Below are 19,209 nucleotides of genomic sequence, written 5' to 3'. Positions count from 1 at the left end.
TACACATGTATATATATATATATATATATATATATATATATATATATATATATATATATATATATATATATACATCGAAGGATGGTATAGCCCCTGTTGAACCCTGCCATGGCTTCCAACTGCAGGACCACAGGAGCAATGTGATAATGAGATTTAGGGGCAATGATGGTGTTGATGTATTTTCCTTTGTAGGTGAGAAGACAGTCCTGTGTAGTTTGGGCTGAAGTGAAAGGTAAGGTTATTTTCTCCCTCTCCTCCCCCTCCCACACCTTCCTTTTCTTACCCTGCCACCCATCCCTCCTCCCCTCCAAACTTTGCCACCAATGGGACAGAATCCCATCTGTAGGAATGAGTTCCCCCTTAATTGCTGCAAGTTATGCATTTCCACAGAGGTACTTACAGTAAAGGCAGAAGAGGAAGAGCATCTGATTCATCTGGGAGATTTAGTTACACCCAGAGGATTTACTTGAAAAGACTTTGGCTTTTGGGCATGAAATTGGTGGAGGATTATTTTAGGGAGTTTCTTCATTTCACTTGGGACTCTTTATCTGGATGTGAAATAGCATCTCAGCTTATAAAAGCCATTCTGAGCATTTATGTCTTTGTGATGTGTGATTTTCCTAGCAGTGATTGTTCTGCCTGCTTCAAACCAATTTTGGCTGGGTCGAAGAATTTTCTGGGTTTTACGAAAATAGTTCTCTTTCCTCCCCCCATTCCTGGCATACACTCTCCCTTCCCGCCCCATCCCTTGCCTGACCTTGGCCTCAGAATCCCAAGTTTCCTCTAAAGCACAGCTCCCATGTCCCTTCTGTCATGAAGCCTTTCCTGATCTGCTCCCCTCCTTCCTTCCTGGCATTCTCTCCTTCTTAAAATTACCATGTGTTGCTTGGGATAGGTTTCATATTTATTTAGTTGCAAACCTTTTGTGTCTCTCCGGGTACTGTATAATTTAGTGAATTAATTAGGGCAGAGACTATTTCTTTTTTTGTGTATGTTTTTGTTGTCTGGTGCCTGGTGTCTACCAGGTAATTAATAAAAATGTGTGTTGGGTTGAATTGCTGAGTTACTGAAGAAATGAATGGTATGTTGCAGTCTTATACATAGGTATAAGTATACACTTCCTCAGCCTCAGTGCTCACTTGCTAAATGTATGGCCTCTAAAATCCCTTCTAACACTAGTTATGATCCTCTACCAAGGCTTAAGAAGCCTTCTTAAGAAGAATAATTAGTTAAGGGGCAGTTAGGTGGCACAAGGGATAGAGTACCAGGTTTAAAATCAGATGGCCCTCAGTGGCTAGGCATACCTTCATTTATTTATTTATTCATTTATTTATTTGCTTATTCATTCATTTATTTGTTTGTTTGTTTGTTCATTTATTTATTTTTGTGGCAAATAGCCTACTGTAAAAATTCTAGGTGGCTTTGGAATTTCTGAGTTCTATATAGTATATATTTAATCATTCAGGGACCAATGAAGAATATTGGTAGAAGAAAAGGAAATTGGTCAAAGGATTAATATCTTAGGGGGCAGCTGGGTAGCTCAGTATATAGAGAACCAGGCCTAGAGATGGGAGGTCCTAGGTTCAAATCTGACCCCAGACACTTCCTAACTGTGTGACCCTGGGCAAGTCACTTAACCCCCATTGCCTAGCCCTTGCCACTCTTTTGCCTTGGAACCAATGCATAATACTGATTCTAAGGCAGAAGGTGAGGATTAAAAAAAAGATTAATCTCTTTGGATCATTCACTTATAAAAATGAATAATATAGAAATATGTTTTGTGTGATAATACATCTATAACCTAGGGAAAAAAATTAAATGTGAAAAAAATTGCTCTGGGTAGATAAACTTCTCATCTTTATAAACTATATGGTAAAGATCTGAAAAAAAAAGATTACTATCTTTGGGAAATAATCCCCCTATTGTGATACTATATGTGGGGGTCAGAGTCTTCCTCCTCCTCCTCCTCTCGCATCTGCTTCTCCTTAGCAGCTGCCACTGTCGCCACTCGACGGCATGAGTTCGCCAAGGTTCCCGACGGCTTTCTGCAGTCTTCCATCCTCTGCCCAGCGATGGCTAACGTGGCCAATACAAAACTTTAAGACATCCTTGGAGCACCTCTCCCCACCCCCACACCCCACCCCTGCCTGCCAGTGAGAACAAACACAAGAAGGCATATAGAAAGTTGGCCAAGGAATACCACCCTGATTCCTGATAAGAATCCAAATGCTGGGGACAAATTCAAAGAAATAAGTTTTGCACATGAAGTTTTATTAACTCCTGAGAAACGGGAGTTACATGATCGCTACACTGGAGCCAGTGGCATGGATGATTTTTTTTCTCACATTTTTGGTGGTGGATTGTTCAGTTTTATGGGTAATCAAAATAGAAGTCAAAATGGTAGAAGAGGCGAGGACACGATGCATCCACTCAAAGTGTCTTTAGAAGATCTTTAGAATGGCAACACCACCAAACAGTAACATAGCGAAAATGTCTTTGCAGTGCTTGCAGTGGCCAAGGTGGCAAGACAGGAGCTGTTCAGAAATGTAGTGCATGTTGGGGTGGAGGTGCAAAAATAATGATAAGACAGCTAGCTCCTGGGATGGTACAGTAGATGTAGTCTGGGTGCTCCGATTGTAATGGAGAAGTAATGAATGAGTGAGAAAGACTGTTGTAAAAAAATGTGAAGGAAAGAAGGTGATAAAAGAAGTGAAGATTCTTGAAGGCCATGTAGATAAAGGCATAAAACACGGACAGAGAATTACATTTACTAGAGAAGCAGATGGGGACCTGGAGTGGAAGCAGGCAACATTCTTCTTTTGCTGCAAGAGAAGGAGAATGAGATGTTCCAGAGAGACGCGAATGATTTACATATGACACCCAAGAGTGGACTTGTTGAAGCACTGTGTGGATTTCAATTCACATTTAAGCACCTTGATGCCCTTCAAATTGAGGTGAAAAATCCACCTGGAAAAGTAATTTAACCAGGCTGTGTCCATGTAGTTCAAGTAAAAGGAATGCCACAGTATCATAATCCCTTTGAAAAAGGTGATCTTTACATAAAGGCCAATGTACAGTTTCCTGAAAACAACTGGATTAGCCCAGAGAAACTTTCGGAACTTGAAGACCTTCTTCCAGCTAGACCTGAAGTTCCTAGTGTGATCCCTGACACAGAAGAGTTGGATCTTCAGGAGTTTGATAGCACTAGGGGCCCTGCAGGTGGTGTTGTGAGGGTTTATTTAGCAATTAATTTAGTAATAGTGTTGGACCTAGCAGGAAGGGCTGGAGGATTCCAAGATGGAATGAAGGAGCAGGAAGTGGGCTTGTGCTCTGAGAGAGACTCCATTAGTGGTTGGACATAATTGTTGCTAACCCTGGGAGATCTCAGAGTTAGGGAAAAACTGCAACCAGATTCCCTGGGATCCTGAGAGGTGAAGGCTTTCAGCAAGTGGACAACTGACCTGCAGAGCTGCTCCAAGTGGGGAAGTGGTTTGGGATCTGGTGGACAGCATTTCAAACTCACTCTCCCTACCTGGGTACCTTGGATCACCTGGCGGAGTTAGCTCTTGGCACCCAGTGACCATCCTTGGATTACCGTGACAACCCAAAGCCACCCTCAGGCCCTTTAGCTGTGCTGACCAAACCTGGCTGGAACCAGTTTTGAAGGAACCTTCCCTGTGACTTCAGTACTGCTCCTTTGGGCCCTGCCTGGCTTAGGTCAATTAGAATAGTGTAGTTAAGTCCTTCCCTGCCCGCTGTGGTTTGCCCTTAGGTTTTCAAGTGTAGAATCCCCTATCCCATCCTTTATTTAGTTACCCTCAATTAAACTGTATAAACTTTTACCTTTGCCTGCTGGTTCCATAGACCCTGGACTAGGGTAAGCTGGGTGACTGTTGGGCCAACTGCCATTCCCGTGTCAGTTAAAACAGTGAACCCTGGTCTCCCTATCCTGGTTGGTCCTGTCTCTCCTTCAACCCAGTGTGGACCCACAAACCATTTAGGTTATATTTTAATAATAATTAACATCCCTGGTGCCTCACCTTTACAGTGGTCAGAGGAGGGAGGCTTCTTACAGCAGCTCTGATGGGGAAAGTAGCTATCCTGGACCTGGAGTAGTGTGTCCATCAGTAGACATTGCTTTAAAAAGAAAGAAAAAAGAAAGCAAGAAAGGAAGGAAGGAAGGAAGGAAGAAAGAAAGAAAGAAAGGAAGGAAGGAAGGAAGGAAGGAAGGAAGGAAGGAAGGAAGGAAGAAAGAAAGAAAGAAAGAAAGAAAGAAAGAAAGAAAGAAAGAAAGAAAGAAAGAGAAAGAAAGAAAAGAAGGAAGAAAGAAAAAAGAAAGGAAGAAAGGAAGGAAGGAAGAAAGAAATAAAGAAATAAAAAAGAAAAAAGAAAAAAGAAAGACTTTCCAGTTTTGCCTGATTTGTTTTCATCAATCCAGATGGATTGTCTAAGCAATCCAAATGAACTGATGAACATCAATTGCTGTATGTGTAACTTTTAAAATTGGTTATAGTATCTACAGAGTATATAATTTAAACTAAACACAAAACTTTACATCTTCATTTTGAGTGTTCTGTATCAGAATAAAGCACTGGAAAAGAAAAACAAGATTCCCTTTCACATGGGTTCCAAGTTTCAGTACTGGTATCTGTGCTTGATTCTTACAGTTGTGTAGATTTTGTTTTCTATTTTAAATTCAAATCCTACCATTTTAAAGTTTGTGTACAACTTGTCATGAGGCTTTGTATTTGGCTATATTTGCATAAGTTGCTACAAATAGTTTAAAGAATTTTATAGCTTGTATTTAGATGCATGGTCAATGGGCTTTGCACCCAACTGATTTGGAGTTGAATGGGAAAACTACACTGAAAGTGGTTGTAAAGTTTTGGGTTTTTTTTTTGTTTTTGTTTTGTTTTGTTTTGTTTTTAAACCATCTTGTGAAAGTTTCTGCATTAAGTAATAAAATCAGTTGATGGAAATTTAAAAAATAAAAAAGGAAAATAATCTCCCTGGTTTTTTTTTTGTTCCCTACCTTCTAAGACAGAATCACAGTAAGAGCTAGGTAATTGGGATTAAGAAACTTGCTTAGAGTCACACAACTAGTAAGTATCTGAGGCAAGATTTGAACTTAAGACTTCCTGACTCCAAATCTGGCTCTCTAACCACTGCTTTTTTTTTTAAATACTTATCCTCCATCTTAGAATCAATAATGTGTATTGGTTCCAAAGCAGAAGAGTGGTAAGGGCTAAGCCCAGCGTCACACAACTAGGAAGTGTCTGTTGTCAGATTTGAACCTTAGGACCTCCCATCTCTAGGCCTGGCTCTCAATCCACTGAGCCACGTAGATGCCCCCTATCCTCCTATCTTAGAATTGATACTAAATATTGGTTCTTTTTAGAAGTAAATGTTTTATTCTCCAACTAAATTCCAGTACTACAAGGGCAATAAAACAATGATATGTTGAAAAAAATGCAATAAGAAACATTTTGTTAAAGATTGATAGAATAAATAAAAACTACAGAAACAAGAAATCAAATATAACCATTCTTAACCACCCATTCCCCCCCCCCCATCCCCTCAAAGTCCTGGAATATATAAATGCTCTCCTTCCCTATTTCACAGATATTTCTGCAGGCTATTTGCTTAATTGTGCAGGGTTACATTCTAATTTATTAATGTCTGGTTCCAGCTTGGTTGTAGTTGCACAGTTATTAAAACCACACTACCTTTATTCCAGTTTTTCCCCCTCTTTTTTTCAGTGGATATATTTTATTAATGTAATATAAAGAGTTGCCACGTAGTAACTCAAGAAAGGACAGGCCAGTTTGTCTTCTAGGATACATTGAAGACTGAGTCCTATTACCTCCCCTAAGGTTTCATTCCTTTTTGTTATTTCTCCATTTTTACTTCACCCACAGAAAGCTAGCTTGGAAATTATTTTTTCAAGCTAATTGCATTGGCATGGTTGTATACCTAGATAGTAAAATAATTACAACTGGTTCAATTGTTTAATTGATACTAAACAGTGATTCTAAGGCAGAAGAACAATGAGGGATAATTAGGGCTAAGTGACTTGCCCAGGATCACTCAGCTAGGAAGTATCTGAGGTCAAATTTGAACCCAGATCCTCCCTACTCCAGGCATAGTTTTCTATCCCTTGTGCTACCTAGTTGCCCCCTCCTCTGCTTTTTAAATATAAGACACCCAAACTGACTTCTGGCATATTCTTGTTCAGTAGAAAGAAATAATGTGTCATGTGCTTCCCTAATTTTAAAGTGCTATAATCATTGCCTACCTCCCTCTTCCTTGACCTCTCATTAGCAAGGCAGCTTATTGAAGGAGAAAGAGAACCAGATTTTGAATCAGAAAACCTGGGTTCTAGTCCTGTCTTTACCATTTACTAATACAATTCTGTATTCCTATGAAACTATGAGGTTAATCAGCCTCGTGGGTCCTCAGTTTCCTCAGCTGTAAAATGAGGGAGTTAGACTAGGTGACTGGCCTCTAAAATCCCTTCTAACCCTAAATCTATGATGCTGTCCAGTGTTTTATGAGTAAAGTTTTGGTGACTCTCACTTTGGGACGGCATTTTTTCCCAGAAGCTTGGAGAAATTCAGGCAGGGCCAATCCCTTTTGCCAGCTTTTGTCCCAATTTTTGTCTTTGCTTAATGCTGGAATTTATACTGCTGGGAAATAAGGGAGTATGGGGAAATGAAGGAAATTGTTGCAAGATGTAGAGTCAGAAGATGCGGGGTCAAGGCATTCTTTGTCACTGTATGTCACTCAACAAATTCCTTAATTGTCTTGAGTTTTAATAAAATAAAGATTCTGATGACAATATATCAAGGATTATAATAATAATAGTCTCCACATGTATTGTCCTTTGCAGATTACCAAAACTTTACCCACAAAAACCCTGTGAAATAGGTAGGACTAGCATCATTATCCCCATTTTAGACATGAGTAAACTAAAGCCTGTAGTTCAGGGTCAAACAACTAATAAGTCACACAGTGTAGGTAACTATGCCTCAGTTTCCTTATCCCCATCTATAAAATAGGGAGTTGGACTTCTGAGGTTTCTTGGAGTTCTTGATTATGGTCCTCTGAGTCACAAGTGGTTCATTATAATACCTCAAGTTAACCCAAACCACCTTCCCCAAGGGTTGTTGTGGGAACAGAGATGTAGTTGTTGCAAAGGATTATATAAATCTAAAAGAATATTATTGTTATAAGCTTCTAAAATGATATCATTTTCCTTCATTGCCCTGAAACTTGCTTAGGTTTTGTGATTATTATTTAGATTTTATTGTTATTATTTATAATTATAATGATCATTTATGATTATTATATATTATTTTGGTGCATTATTATTATAGTTTATGGAGTGTTCAGGGAGGACTAGAATCTCAGGTCTGAGGGCTTGCCCAGCCCTTTTCAGGGGTGCTCATCCATCTTTGGTATCCATTTGTCACCCAACTCTCACCTGTGGCTCCAAGAAGCTGTAGCATGCACAGTGGCCATATCCTGATAAAAACTGTCTTGGCAGGTGGACTGATGCAGGTTAAGGGTAAGTGATAGGCCTCAGACCCATGAGTGAGTTAGGGAGATGTATACCCCAATTATGTGAAGACCTTCTTTTTGTGCAATGGCCATATGAACAACTTGTTCCAATAGCCAGGAAAGTGGCTGAAGCAGGCACTATGGAGGGCATAGATCTTGGTCAGTCATCAAAGATGCCAAGGTCATCCACTGTGTCCTGGGCCAATGGTAGTCATTCTGACTTTTGTCTTGCCACTGGATTTCTTTGACTCTGGAAGAGGCTGATGACTTTTCACAGGACTGCCTTACTTAAGTCCAATTCATATACAAATCAAGACAATTGGTGATGTTATTGGAACTCTTCTAAAGGAAGGACCAACAATAATTCCTTAGATCTTTCTGACTCTACGTCCATTTCTCCATCTGTTGCATCACCTAGAAGATTAGACAGAGATAGTGTGCTGATGTTTGATTATTTAAAAAATGCTTTATGTACAATATGTATATATAGGGTTTTTTTTTCATCTTCATAACAACCATGTGAGAAAGGCATTTCAGTTCTTAATATCTATTTTATAAATGAGGAAACTGAGGCTTAGAGAAATTAAATTCTTTGAATATCTTTCTATGTCCTCCTTTTCTCCTAGGAAATCCTAGACATGAGTCACAATCAGAGCTTTAAACAATTGGTCTGCAAGGGGAGGGGATGGTTAATGACTTTGTTTAATCTCATTTTTCCAATTTCCTTTCCCTACTCTCTTTCTTTCTTTTCCTTCCTTCCTTCCCTCTGTCCTTCCTTCATCTTGTTCTCTTTCTTGCTTTCCATACTCTTTACCTTCTGTGGTAGAAATGCAATAAAGACTAGACAATGGGGATTAAGTGACTTGACCAGTGTCACACAGTTAGGAAGTGTTTGAGGTGTTATGAGGAACTGTTATGAGCAGCTAAGAGGCGTAGGCAAATGCTGATGATGGAATATGATTAGGGAGGGAGTCCCAAACCACAGCTGTATGTGAGTTAGATAAGCTCCCATACCAGCAGGGTTAGGTCTTCTTTAAGCCCAAGATTCTCTGCCACAAGTCCAGGGACTTGGAACCAATCCAGCCAGGTAGTTAGAAATGTTTCCAGGAAGCAGATTGAGACTTCCTGAAACCTTAAATTGAAGATGGATAAACTGGCTTGGAAAGGCTTGCTCAACTAAATTTGTAATCTGAATCTGACTGCTAATGATTAGATGGTTGTTGGTTAGTTAGGTAAGCAATGGCTCCAAGATTGTTTAGACTTTAGGGTTAAACAAGGTTTATTTGTAATCAAAGAGAGGGTAGAAAAGGAGTAGGGAGGTGGGTGAAAAGTGACCCTAAAGATCTTGCCTAAATAGTTGGTATTAAATAAATCTTGAAACACTGGTTGATCTTCCCTAGGTGCAGAGTATGAGAAAACTTTGAGGGCAGGTCCCAACTCTGTTGCTTTGTAGCTGAGCCCAGAGGCTAACAAGCCCCTGGGTCAGAAGCTGCTGTTCTTGGTTGTAGCTCTTCTCATTAGCTTGTAATGCAAGGTTGTTGTCCATGCCAAAGAAATATTGAATATTGGCTAACAATGGAATTAGTCCCTACTGCCTAATTAGAAACTCCCAAACTACCCTGGGGCCCAAACCACCTTCCTCCCTAATCCTCCAGACCGAGAGAGAAGTGAAGCTCCCAGGGGTTTGTGGACCCCCTTTTATACCCTGCCCTTAACTGTCACCTGGCACATGCCCTGGGTGCTCTGCCAGGTTCTGTGTTCCAAAGTGATAATTGCCAACTTGCACGCCCAGGAAAAATGGCTACTCATTTCTGCATATTACAGAGGTCACATTTGAACCCATGACCTCTCATCTCCAGGATGGCTCTTTATCCACTGAGTCACATAGCTGCCCTCATTTAATTTCTTTCTGCAATAAGTCTACTTGTCCTATCATTAGGAACTTACCCATTCTTGCAGTGGGAAGGTCTACGCGCCCAGCACTGTTCCTTTAATGTTAGACATAGGAACTCATCTGTGGATCGACACATGCTTTTGAGATCAGTTTCAATTCCTGGAGCCAGGTTTCTAATGAGTGAACTGCTATGCTTCCTTTTCTCTCATTCTTTAGTTTATTAAAAACCTGCTCCATATCTCTCCAGACAAGTGATTTATAATTTAGGCTATGGCTCATGCCTAGAACTTCCCCAAAAAGGAAGGAATAGAAAAGTACTAGTGAATCTCATTATTTAATAAGTATTTCTTATACGAACATATCTAGACACTTTATAACTTTTTTTGGGCTTATCAGAGCATTAGCATCACCATTCTTGTATTTCAGGGCCTTTGTAAATAACTAAACAGTGTTCATGAAACAAAAGAAAAGCAATGGGCCATCTCAGACAAGACTTATAATAAGGGAGAATTCTGGACAAAGACTAATGGGACAGCTAACATTTGGTACAAAACAATGTAATGGCTCACACTCACACCTCTCAGAGCAGGAATGAATTTGATTGGACAAACTGCTGCAAGATTTTATGCCACTTGGGGAAATGGTGGGGAATTTAAAATATTTCATTTTCAATTGCCAGTTGCCTGTTGCCTGAATTTGTTTATTGAGTTCTCATAAAATGATATCCTACTGTACAATAAGAAGCAGGTATGAAACAGATATTTCCTATAAACAAAAGCAGTACTAACAGACAAAAGACATAGTGTCCATTAACAAGAAATTTAGTAACTTTAATTGAACATAAACTTTAATATTAAACAGGGTTTAGTAGCTTCAAACTCTTGCTATGATCTGCTGAGAAGCTGATACTTAAATTGCATCAGAACATAAAGCAGTGTGTAGGCTTGCTTGTAGGCATTTAAATTTCACTGTGGCTTTGTACTATCTTCCTCAAAGTTCATGTCTTCTGACTAGCCAGGTTAGGCATTCTTCTCATGTTAGTGGTTGTCATCTCCAATGGAGAAGCTTTCCTTGCCAAAAAAAGATTTTCCTTGCTGGATCTAGGACTTCCCAACTTCTTTTTTTTTAAATTTACTAATTAATTTTTAAACTAATTACATGTAATAAATGTCTGCATAAGTTTCCCAAAGTTATATAATCCAATATTTCTCCCTTTGTCCCTTCTTTTCCCCTCCTCCCACAGCTGGAAAGCAATTGGATCTGGGTTATACTGACTTCTTGAACTACTGTGTATACCTTAGATATGTACATCTTGAGAATGATGTTTGGTGGCCCTCTTTGGGAAAAGATCCGCAAAGAGGGAAAAACAGCCAGGAGACCAAACTCGCCTAATTGAGTCCATGCTCTAGAGCAGGGATTCCTAAAGTGGGCGCTACCGCCCCCTGGTGGGTGCTGCAGCGATCCAGGGAGGTGGTGATGGCCACTGGTGCATTTATCTTTCCTATTAATTGCTATTAAAATTTTAAAAAATTAATTTCCAGGGGGGCTAAGTAATATTTTTTTTTCTGGAAAGGGGGCGGTAGGCCAAAAAAAGTTTGGGAACCACTGCTCTAGAGAAAAGCTTCAGGGTTGAGGAGAGGGAAGGGAAGAATGCTGTTCATCATCCCATCTTTTTATGGGAAGTCTAATGACAGAGTACTACTTGCCATACAGGAAAGTTGAATGAAGAGACTGAGCTAGAAGCTGTCTTGTATTCTTAACTGGCTTAGCACCCCACCCAAAATCCTAGATCATTCCAGCATCTTCCATTTACCCCAAACCTGCCACTTACGAGGATGACATATTTAGACCTCAGACATAACCATTTACTTAACAATAAGGTAAAAGCAATAATAATAACATCACAGATATTCATATGACAAATGCATGAATAATAAATATATCACAGTCTATATATAAATCTGGGTCACACTGTCTTACCAATGCACCGTCTGTGGGGAAAAGTGGGCACATATTTATATAAACCTGGCAGGAAAGCACAAAAATGAGGAAAGCTTATGTGTGATGGGGCAGGAGGTGGGGGGGGGTGGTGAGGCAGACTCACAACTGAGGACTGCAAACATCGCTGACCCTTTCTTCTCAGGTTGCTCACAGGATGTGTCCTTGATGAATATAACCTCTCTGTTGAGCAGATGCCTTCACTGCCAAGTTGAACTGGTCCATGCTGTGCTTCCCTAACACCTCATTGAGCATGTCTTTGTCAAACTAGTTGATCTACTGGGTAACTTCTCAATTTTTTGCTTCCAAGCTGTTCCTCTGCTCAGCTGAACCTATTCTCAGTAACATCATGGCCTCTCTAGAACATGGGTCTAAATTCTGCCATTTCATCTCTCTTATCTTTCTGGGTTCCTCCCTGTGAATGATCCTGCCTTACCTTAAGCTTGATAAGCAAATTCTCATGTTCTCTTGATGATCAGGTAACTTACATTTGTCCTATAATCATAGAAAAATTCTAGGGTTCATATTTCTCCAATTATTAACTTATACATGATCCATTTATTCATATTCACATCACCGAATCATATCATCCTCCCCATTTACTCCATTGTCATATGTACAATATATATAACTGTTGTTGCAGAACTCTGAGTGAATCTTAAATAACTGTTTGTCTTGTAACATTAAGTAAACCTATGCCCCACCCCAGACAAGTAAACTATCCAGGCAGACAACTCAGCTTCTATTTTTTCCCTCATAATTAGACCTATGTTCCAGATAAATGAACTTTCATTTCCTTACATTTAGGAAATTGGATATCTATTGGTTAACTTTTTTTAATGAATAGCTTCTAATTACATAGAATTTAAGGGTTTCAAAACACTTGACATATATTACCTCAGTTAAGCCTCACAAAAACCCTGAGTTCAGATGTACAAGTGTTGTTTTTTTTTTAAATCAACAAATAAAAAAACTGAGCAAAGAAATTAAACAACTTACTCATAGTCACATAGATTATAAAATGGTACAGCCAGAATTAGAAGGATGTTTTCTAGCTCCCAGTAACCATATGAGGTGACATCTCCAAGCAAGCCCCAATAACTGATTTCTGGGGTGACTGAGGAAGATGGTGGTAGCTGTAATAGGAGGACTTAGGTCCAAGGTGGCCAAAGGCCTGCAGGAGATTCATATCCGCTTATACCAGTGGTTGACTTGCAGTTGAGGACTTCATTGAAAAATGAATCCTGACTCCCCCATAATGATGTGTTACTTCCCTAAAGTACAGCCAAAACTCTATGGGTCCATTATGCTTTTGAATAGGAGAAGAATATTTCATTGAACCACCCTAGTATATACTCTGCCACATATTTTTTAATCTATTGACATGGTCTCTTGGCTGTTTCTGGAACAAGAAACTCAGTTTCTCAACTGAACATTTTCTCTGGCTGTCTCCTATGCCTGGAATGCTCTCCCTACTCACATCTGCCTCCAGGCTTCCATGGCTTTTTTCAAGTCCTAACTAAAATCTCTTCTTCTACTAGAATCCTCCTTCAGTCATTTTTCTGTCATGTGTGACTCTTTATCACCCCTCTTGGGGTTTTCTTGATGATGATACTAGAATGACTTGCTATTTTCTTCTCCAGCTTTCTATTGCATCTCACTATAAGTTTTCAGAGTGTTGCCTTCTCCCCTCACTATATAAATGTAAACATTTTATCATTTACAAAAGAATAAGTTATTTGTTTTATTTTCATAATCAAAATAATATATTTGTTAGAAGAATAAGTAAACATAGTGATGATGAATTAAGCCCCTTTGGCATTCCCTAATTGTTTACAAACTCTGCGAAGGTAAAGATTTCTTTAGACTAAGAGGAAGATCATTGTCTCTCTGTCAACTCTTTTTATTCCCATTTTAATATTCCTTCGTTCATTTAGCTGAATGGTTGATTCTTTTTTTTAATAAAATTTTATTTCCCCCCTGTTACATGTAAACATTCATTTTTTAAAGTTTCGAGTTCCAAATTCTCTCCCTTCTTCTGATCCTCCCTCTCTCCCTCCCTTCCTATCCTCTCCCATCCCTGAGATGTCAAACAATCTGATATAGATTTTAAATGTATAATCATGTAAAACATTTTTCCATATTAGCCATTCTGTGGAAGAATTCTCAAATGGAAAAAAGAAAGAAGAAGAAAGAAAATGAAATGTATATTTCAGTCTGCATTCAGACTCCAGTGGTTTCTCAGAGGGCACATAGCATTTTTCATCATCACCTTTTCATAGTTTTTGGTCTACTGTATTCTTTCACTTTTCTCCCCATGCTAGTTCCTACTTAATACATCTCTATCACTTTCCAGATACTAATAATAGTGGACTTTGATTTCTCTTTGTGAGGGCAGAATGACGTAGATACATTGACCTCCAACGTTCTCTGAGTTCCCTTACCCGAATGAATATGAGGAAAGTCCCTGAATATGTCACTTATTTCTAACTCATTTAAAACTCTATCTGGGGTGAATGATTTCTCAAATGTACAGCTTGGTTTCTAAAAGGCATCAGACTTTTGTTTTGCTAACCATTTTTAAACCACTAAATAGAAAGGAATTTGTCATACAAGTTTCTTTCTATTTTGGTGCTTTTGGGGGCTCAGGTGTTTCCCAGAGCTCTTCAATAGGGATGACTTCTCACAATGTCTGTTATTTAGTTGCTTAGCTTGGAAATGCTTTTCTTTCAGAGGTGCTGCAAAGATTCCCTTGATATTTCTATATGTAATTTAATTGCTATTGGCCAAGATAGTAGAAACCTAGCCAAGTCAGGGGGAGAGAGGTAGAGTGGAGAGGGGAGTCCCATGAGAGACGCAGGTGCAGCTTGGAAATTAAATTGCATTTGAGACATTCATAGCAAATTGACTCCATTCAAGATAGGTTTCATCCCAGGTGTTAAGGGACCCAGATCCCAAAAGGAAAGGCAAGTCATTATCATTTTCACTGGCTCCTTAAGTCACTGGACTATTGATTTCCAGTTTTCAAATTCTCTCTTCACATTACACTTGGCTATAAATAGCTCCACACTTTCTGCTCTTAGAGTGTTCCATGGGTTTCATTAAAATTGGGTCCTTGCTTCTTCCAAAATGAACCACTGCTACATGAGACCACTGTAATTATTATGAATAGTCAGAAAAGGCCTTTGCCACGAACCCCAAGCTTGAGAAGAGTGGGTATTATGAATATGAGCCTTGCTAGTATATCACTGGTGTTAGGTAAGGCTATCAAGTTTTCTTTTTAAATGTTTATCAGATTATTAACTGAACCTTATAGGCTATTCAAGGCCTAAAGTGAAAGTTGAGTTGTTTAGCTTATAACTATGAATTTCTCAGGAATTAGCTTGAGATAAGAATCTTTAAGCAATCCCTTACCCTTGAGAAATTGTGAAGACATCACTGTGTTAGGTTTAGAAGGGCCTAGATCTCCCACAGATACCCTAATAAAGGCCTAGAAATGTACTAGAAGGATAATGAAGAAGAAAACCAAAAAGAATCAACTATAAATTTCATCCAGTCCAAGACTGTACAAAAGGATTACCGGAATCTTGTGGAAGTATAGAATAGAAACAAGTTGTGATAGCTAGAAGGTAAAGTAAAAAACAACATGATGCCACAAGAAGATAGAAGCCTAGTGTATCACCCAGTGTAGGAAACCTAGAGGCTCTATTCTGGCAGCAGAGATACCCAGAGTGACATCCAGCTTGGGGTAACTCAGGAACCCTGTTCCAGGCAAGAGAAAGGACTAGACCAGCACCAAGTATGGGACAAATCAGGGGCTCAATCTCAGGTAGGAGATAGGGCCAGTCAATTGCCCTGTTATGACAATGCTTAGGAACTCCAGTCTCATCAAGTCAGAAAATAGAGCTCTACTAGGAAAGAGGTAGCCCCATCCTAACCTGAGGCCACCATTGTTGGTGGTCCAAGTGACCATCCATAGCAGGAGACATCACCATCTAGGAAGCCACATCCGACTCAGCATCCCAGACAACTCATGCCTGACCTAATATCCAGAACTGAGATGAAATCACAGCAGGAGACAAGGCCAGATCTTCTTCTGGTGGGTGGAGGTTAGTCTTTGCCATTGAATGCAGAATGAAATAGGGCCCACATACACCATCTAAGACTATGGGAGTGAAGTTGACCCAAGAATGAACCTTTAATCCAGAAACCGAAATTAGAGATATGAATTAATGGAAGAAAATAATGAATACAATGATGAAATGTCTTTGACTAAGAGTAGCACAAAGAATAAATCCAGAGGAAGAGTGATTCCATAACAAATTCAAGTAGAGCCAAGGGAAAAACAGTATCCTGAAATCAAGGACTATAAAGGTGCCTGGAAGAAATTTAACAAAATACAAAACAAAATAACTAGAGAGGAAAAATGACAAAGGGGATTAATACCTTCAGACCAATGATAATAAACCTTACTCAAGAATTGAATTTCCCCCAAACTAGAATAATACAAACAGAAAACAATTACTCAATGAGACAACAGAAATTATTGAAACAAAATAAAAATTTAAAAAAAGGTAGAGAAATTACAAATTCTATGATAAAAAAATACCCTAGCAACATCTAAGAATCATCATACTACCTAAGAATCAACAACCTCTCCTTCAAAAAATCGTGGGTACTATAATTTAAGAAATCATATATTAAAACTACCCAAGTCAATTAGAACAAGATGAAAAGTAAAAATAAAAAGAATCCATTGGTCATGTCCCAAGAGAAACCTCAAAGTGAATACTCCCAGTAACATCATGATCAAAGAAAAATGCTGCAAGCAACCAAAAAGGAAGTGTTCCTGTACCAAAGAGTTAAATCTGATACTTGCCACTTATAAAAGAAGAGAGCTCTGCATATACTTCACTAGGCAAAAGTGTAGTGAACTGTCTCAGGAGGTAGTAGAGTGTGTTTTTGGAGATCTTCAGTCAGTGAGTTGCCTATATATGAGGCACTGGAGATAAAAGAAAGGCAAACTTTCCCTTTCTTCAAGGACTTATATTCTAAAGAGGTAGACAACATGTAAAAAATTATGTATGAGATATGAACAGTGTGAACAGAAGGTAATCTCAGAGGAAAGACTTGGAAGAAACTGAGGATACCCTAGGACTAGATTTCAGAAAAGGCTCTTGCAGAAGGTAGTAGTTGAACTAAATCTTAAAGGAAGCCAAGGAAATGAAATTTGGCTGATTATTTAAGTATAAGATATATGGTAGAACAATTCTTATCTGGGTATGAGTTGAACAAATTTACTTTCCTCACTCAGACAGTGACTTTCTTCTAACCAAACCCAAAGACCATTTTGCTAATTTCCATTGTGTAGTGTTAAGGCACTGTTGGCCACCCTCCTCTTCTTGAATCTCTCTCCTTTCTCTTAGTTTCTGTACCACTTAGGCTTTCTCTTTCTTACTCTTTTAATTATTTCTCTTTTTCCTCAATGTGGAAGAGAGCACTGATTCTGGATTCAGAGGTCCTCAATACAAGTCTGTGCTATGTGCCTTACTTCCTGAATGACACTGGACAAGTCACCTAACATTTCTAGGCCTCAGATTCCTTATTTGTAGAATGAAGAAGTTGGAGTTGACGACGTGTTAGAATTCCCTTAGCTTAAAGCCAATGATACTCTGCTGACCATTCTTCATAACATTTAACTATGAGCATTTCCCGAGACTCTCTTTGTCCTTTATCCGTAACCTCTTCTCTTCCTACTTCCAGTCATTCAGAGCTCATTTACTTTCATTATGATTCAGTTATCATGTCTATATAGATGACTCTCAAATCTCTATTTCAGAGCCTGAATTCTTTTAATTTAAAGTTTTAAAATTTAATTTTAAATTCTTTTAATTTCCTCAGTGACATGATGATTCAGCTAATATCTATGTTTAAGTCCAACTCCATCTTTATCACCTCAAAATAGCAACAGATGTACCAAGTGAAGTAAAAGATGAAGAAAAATAAAACCAAAGGATTTCTTGTAACACATTTTGAGAACCACTGCTTAAGAGATTGTGATGTTACAATACTGGAAGCCATACAGCATTGCCAGGAAAACATTTATGTTTGAAAGATGAATCTTTGCAATAGAGAGCTATTAGGGATTGTTAAGAGCACTTTGTACTTCCGTAAATTTAATCTATTCTAAACTCTTCTACCAGATCAATTCTGGGCTCAAATGCCAACTATTTAATGTTTACAGCACCTCTACCAAATATATATGCTGTCAAACTAACTCAAAGGACTGACCATCAGATTTATGTCATATTCAAACAGTGATTTGCATCCATTTGATTTTTCCTGTGTGGATTGTTAGGTTTTTCTTCTTATTGAATAATTCCAATGATATTAGCAGACATGATGCAGTCAATACATCTAGAGAATGCATTTGGATCTGGTGTAGCACATCCTCTAGACCAGTGATGGGGAAACTTTTTAAAGAGGGGGCCAAAGGAAAGGAAATGCTAATTTCTGTCAGCCTGTTTCTAAGGCAACTCTTTCGAAGTTTCATTGTATTGTACCCTATTCACTGTATTCCTCAGATTAGGAATAATGTTGCCCAACCCGATAGAACATTTTAAGGGCTCTCATCTGGCCCGTGGGCCTTAGTTTGCCCATCATTGCTCTAGACCTTTAACAAACCACTTTGGAGAACATAAATCTCCCATTTTAATGCTTCCTTTGTTATTAATAGGAAGATTTTGGATGTTGGTGGATTTGTTTGCATTTCTTAAATGCCTGTTGTATGTAAAGCCATTACACTAGTTATTGGGGACAAAAAGATAAAACAGTCATCTCTGTGGTTGAATTTGCAAGAAATCTCATATGATCCTAATATATTACTATGAGAGAAAAGCTCAGTGAAAAAGGAAAAACTGCAAAATTGAGGTGACCCTTGAGAGTTCTCTAAACTAAAGCAATAGAACTTGAAAACAATTTGATGAGACAATCTGATAATTATAGGTTTGTAGAAAAATACTTTGGCACAGAATATGCACTTAATAAATTTATATACATTATAATATTTACATATATATCATATAGGTAATAAATTATATATATATATTTATTTATAATTTTATTCAGCTATTTCCCAATTAGTAGATACTTCCATTTTTTCTGGGTTTTTGCTATAACAAAAAGCTCAGTTCTTTCAGTCATATCCAGCCCTTTGTGACCCCATTTGGGTGGTTTTTTTGGCAAAGATAATGAAGTGTTTACCATTTCCTTTTTTTAAAATTTAAACATTTATTAATATTCATTTTTAACATGGTTACATGATTCATGCTCCTACTTTCCCCTTCACCCCCCGCACTCCCCCCACCCATGGCCAATGCACATTTCCACTGGTTTTGTCATGTGTCCTTGATCAAGACCTATTTCCAAATTGTTGGTGGTTGCATTGGTGTGGTAGTTTTGAGTCCACATCCTCAATCATGTCCACCGTGACCCATGCGTTCAAGCAGTTGCTTTTCTTATATGTTTCCTCTCCTGCAGTTCTTCCACAGAATGTGGGTAGCATCTTTACCATAAATCCCTCAGAGCTGTCCTGGGTCATTGCATTATTGCTGGTACAGAAGTCCATTATATTCGATTTTACCACAGTATATCAGTCGCTGTGTACAATGTTCTTCTGGCTCTGCTCCTTTCACTCTGCATCAGTTCCTGGAGGTCTCTCCAGTTTGCCTGGAACTTCTCCAGTTTATTATTCCTTT

At 38.6% G+C, this 19,209-nt stretch overlaps 1 protein-coding gene across 1 annotated transcript in view; it reads left to right on the top strand.

Moving 5' to 3' along the window:
- The window catches only part of SUSD1 (sushi domain containing 1), a 312,394-nt gene that overhangs the window by 283,983 nt on the left and 9,202 nt on the right, over window positions 1–19,209 (top strand). Inside the window, exon 14 of the mRNA XM_044679157.1 lies at window positions 193–232. Coding sequence (XP_044535092.1) covers window positions 193–232 — 40 coding nt within the window. The remainder of the gene's footprint in view (window positions 1–192; window positions 233–19,209) is intronic.

Source organism: Gracilinanus agilis, chromosome 1 (genome assembly GCF_016433145.1).
Source record: "Gracilinanus agilis isolate LMUSP501 chromosome 1, AgileGrace, whole genome shotgun sequence".
In the NCBI taxonomy this organism is placed as follows: Eukaryota; Metazoa; Chordata; class Mammalia; order Didelphimorphia; family Didelphidae; genus Gracilinanus; species Gracilinanus agilis.
This window is presented reverse-complemented; position numbering and strand designations above follow the sequence as displayed.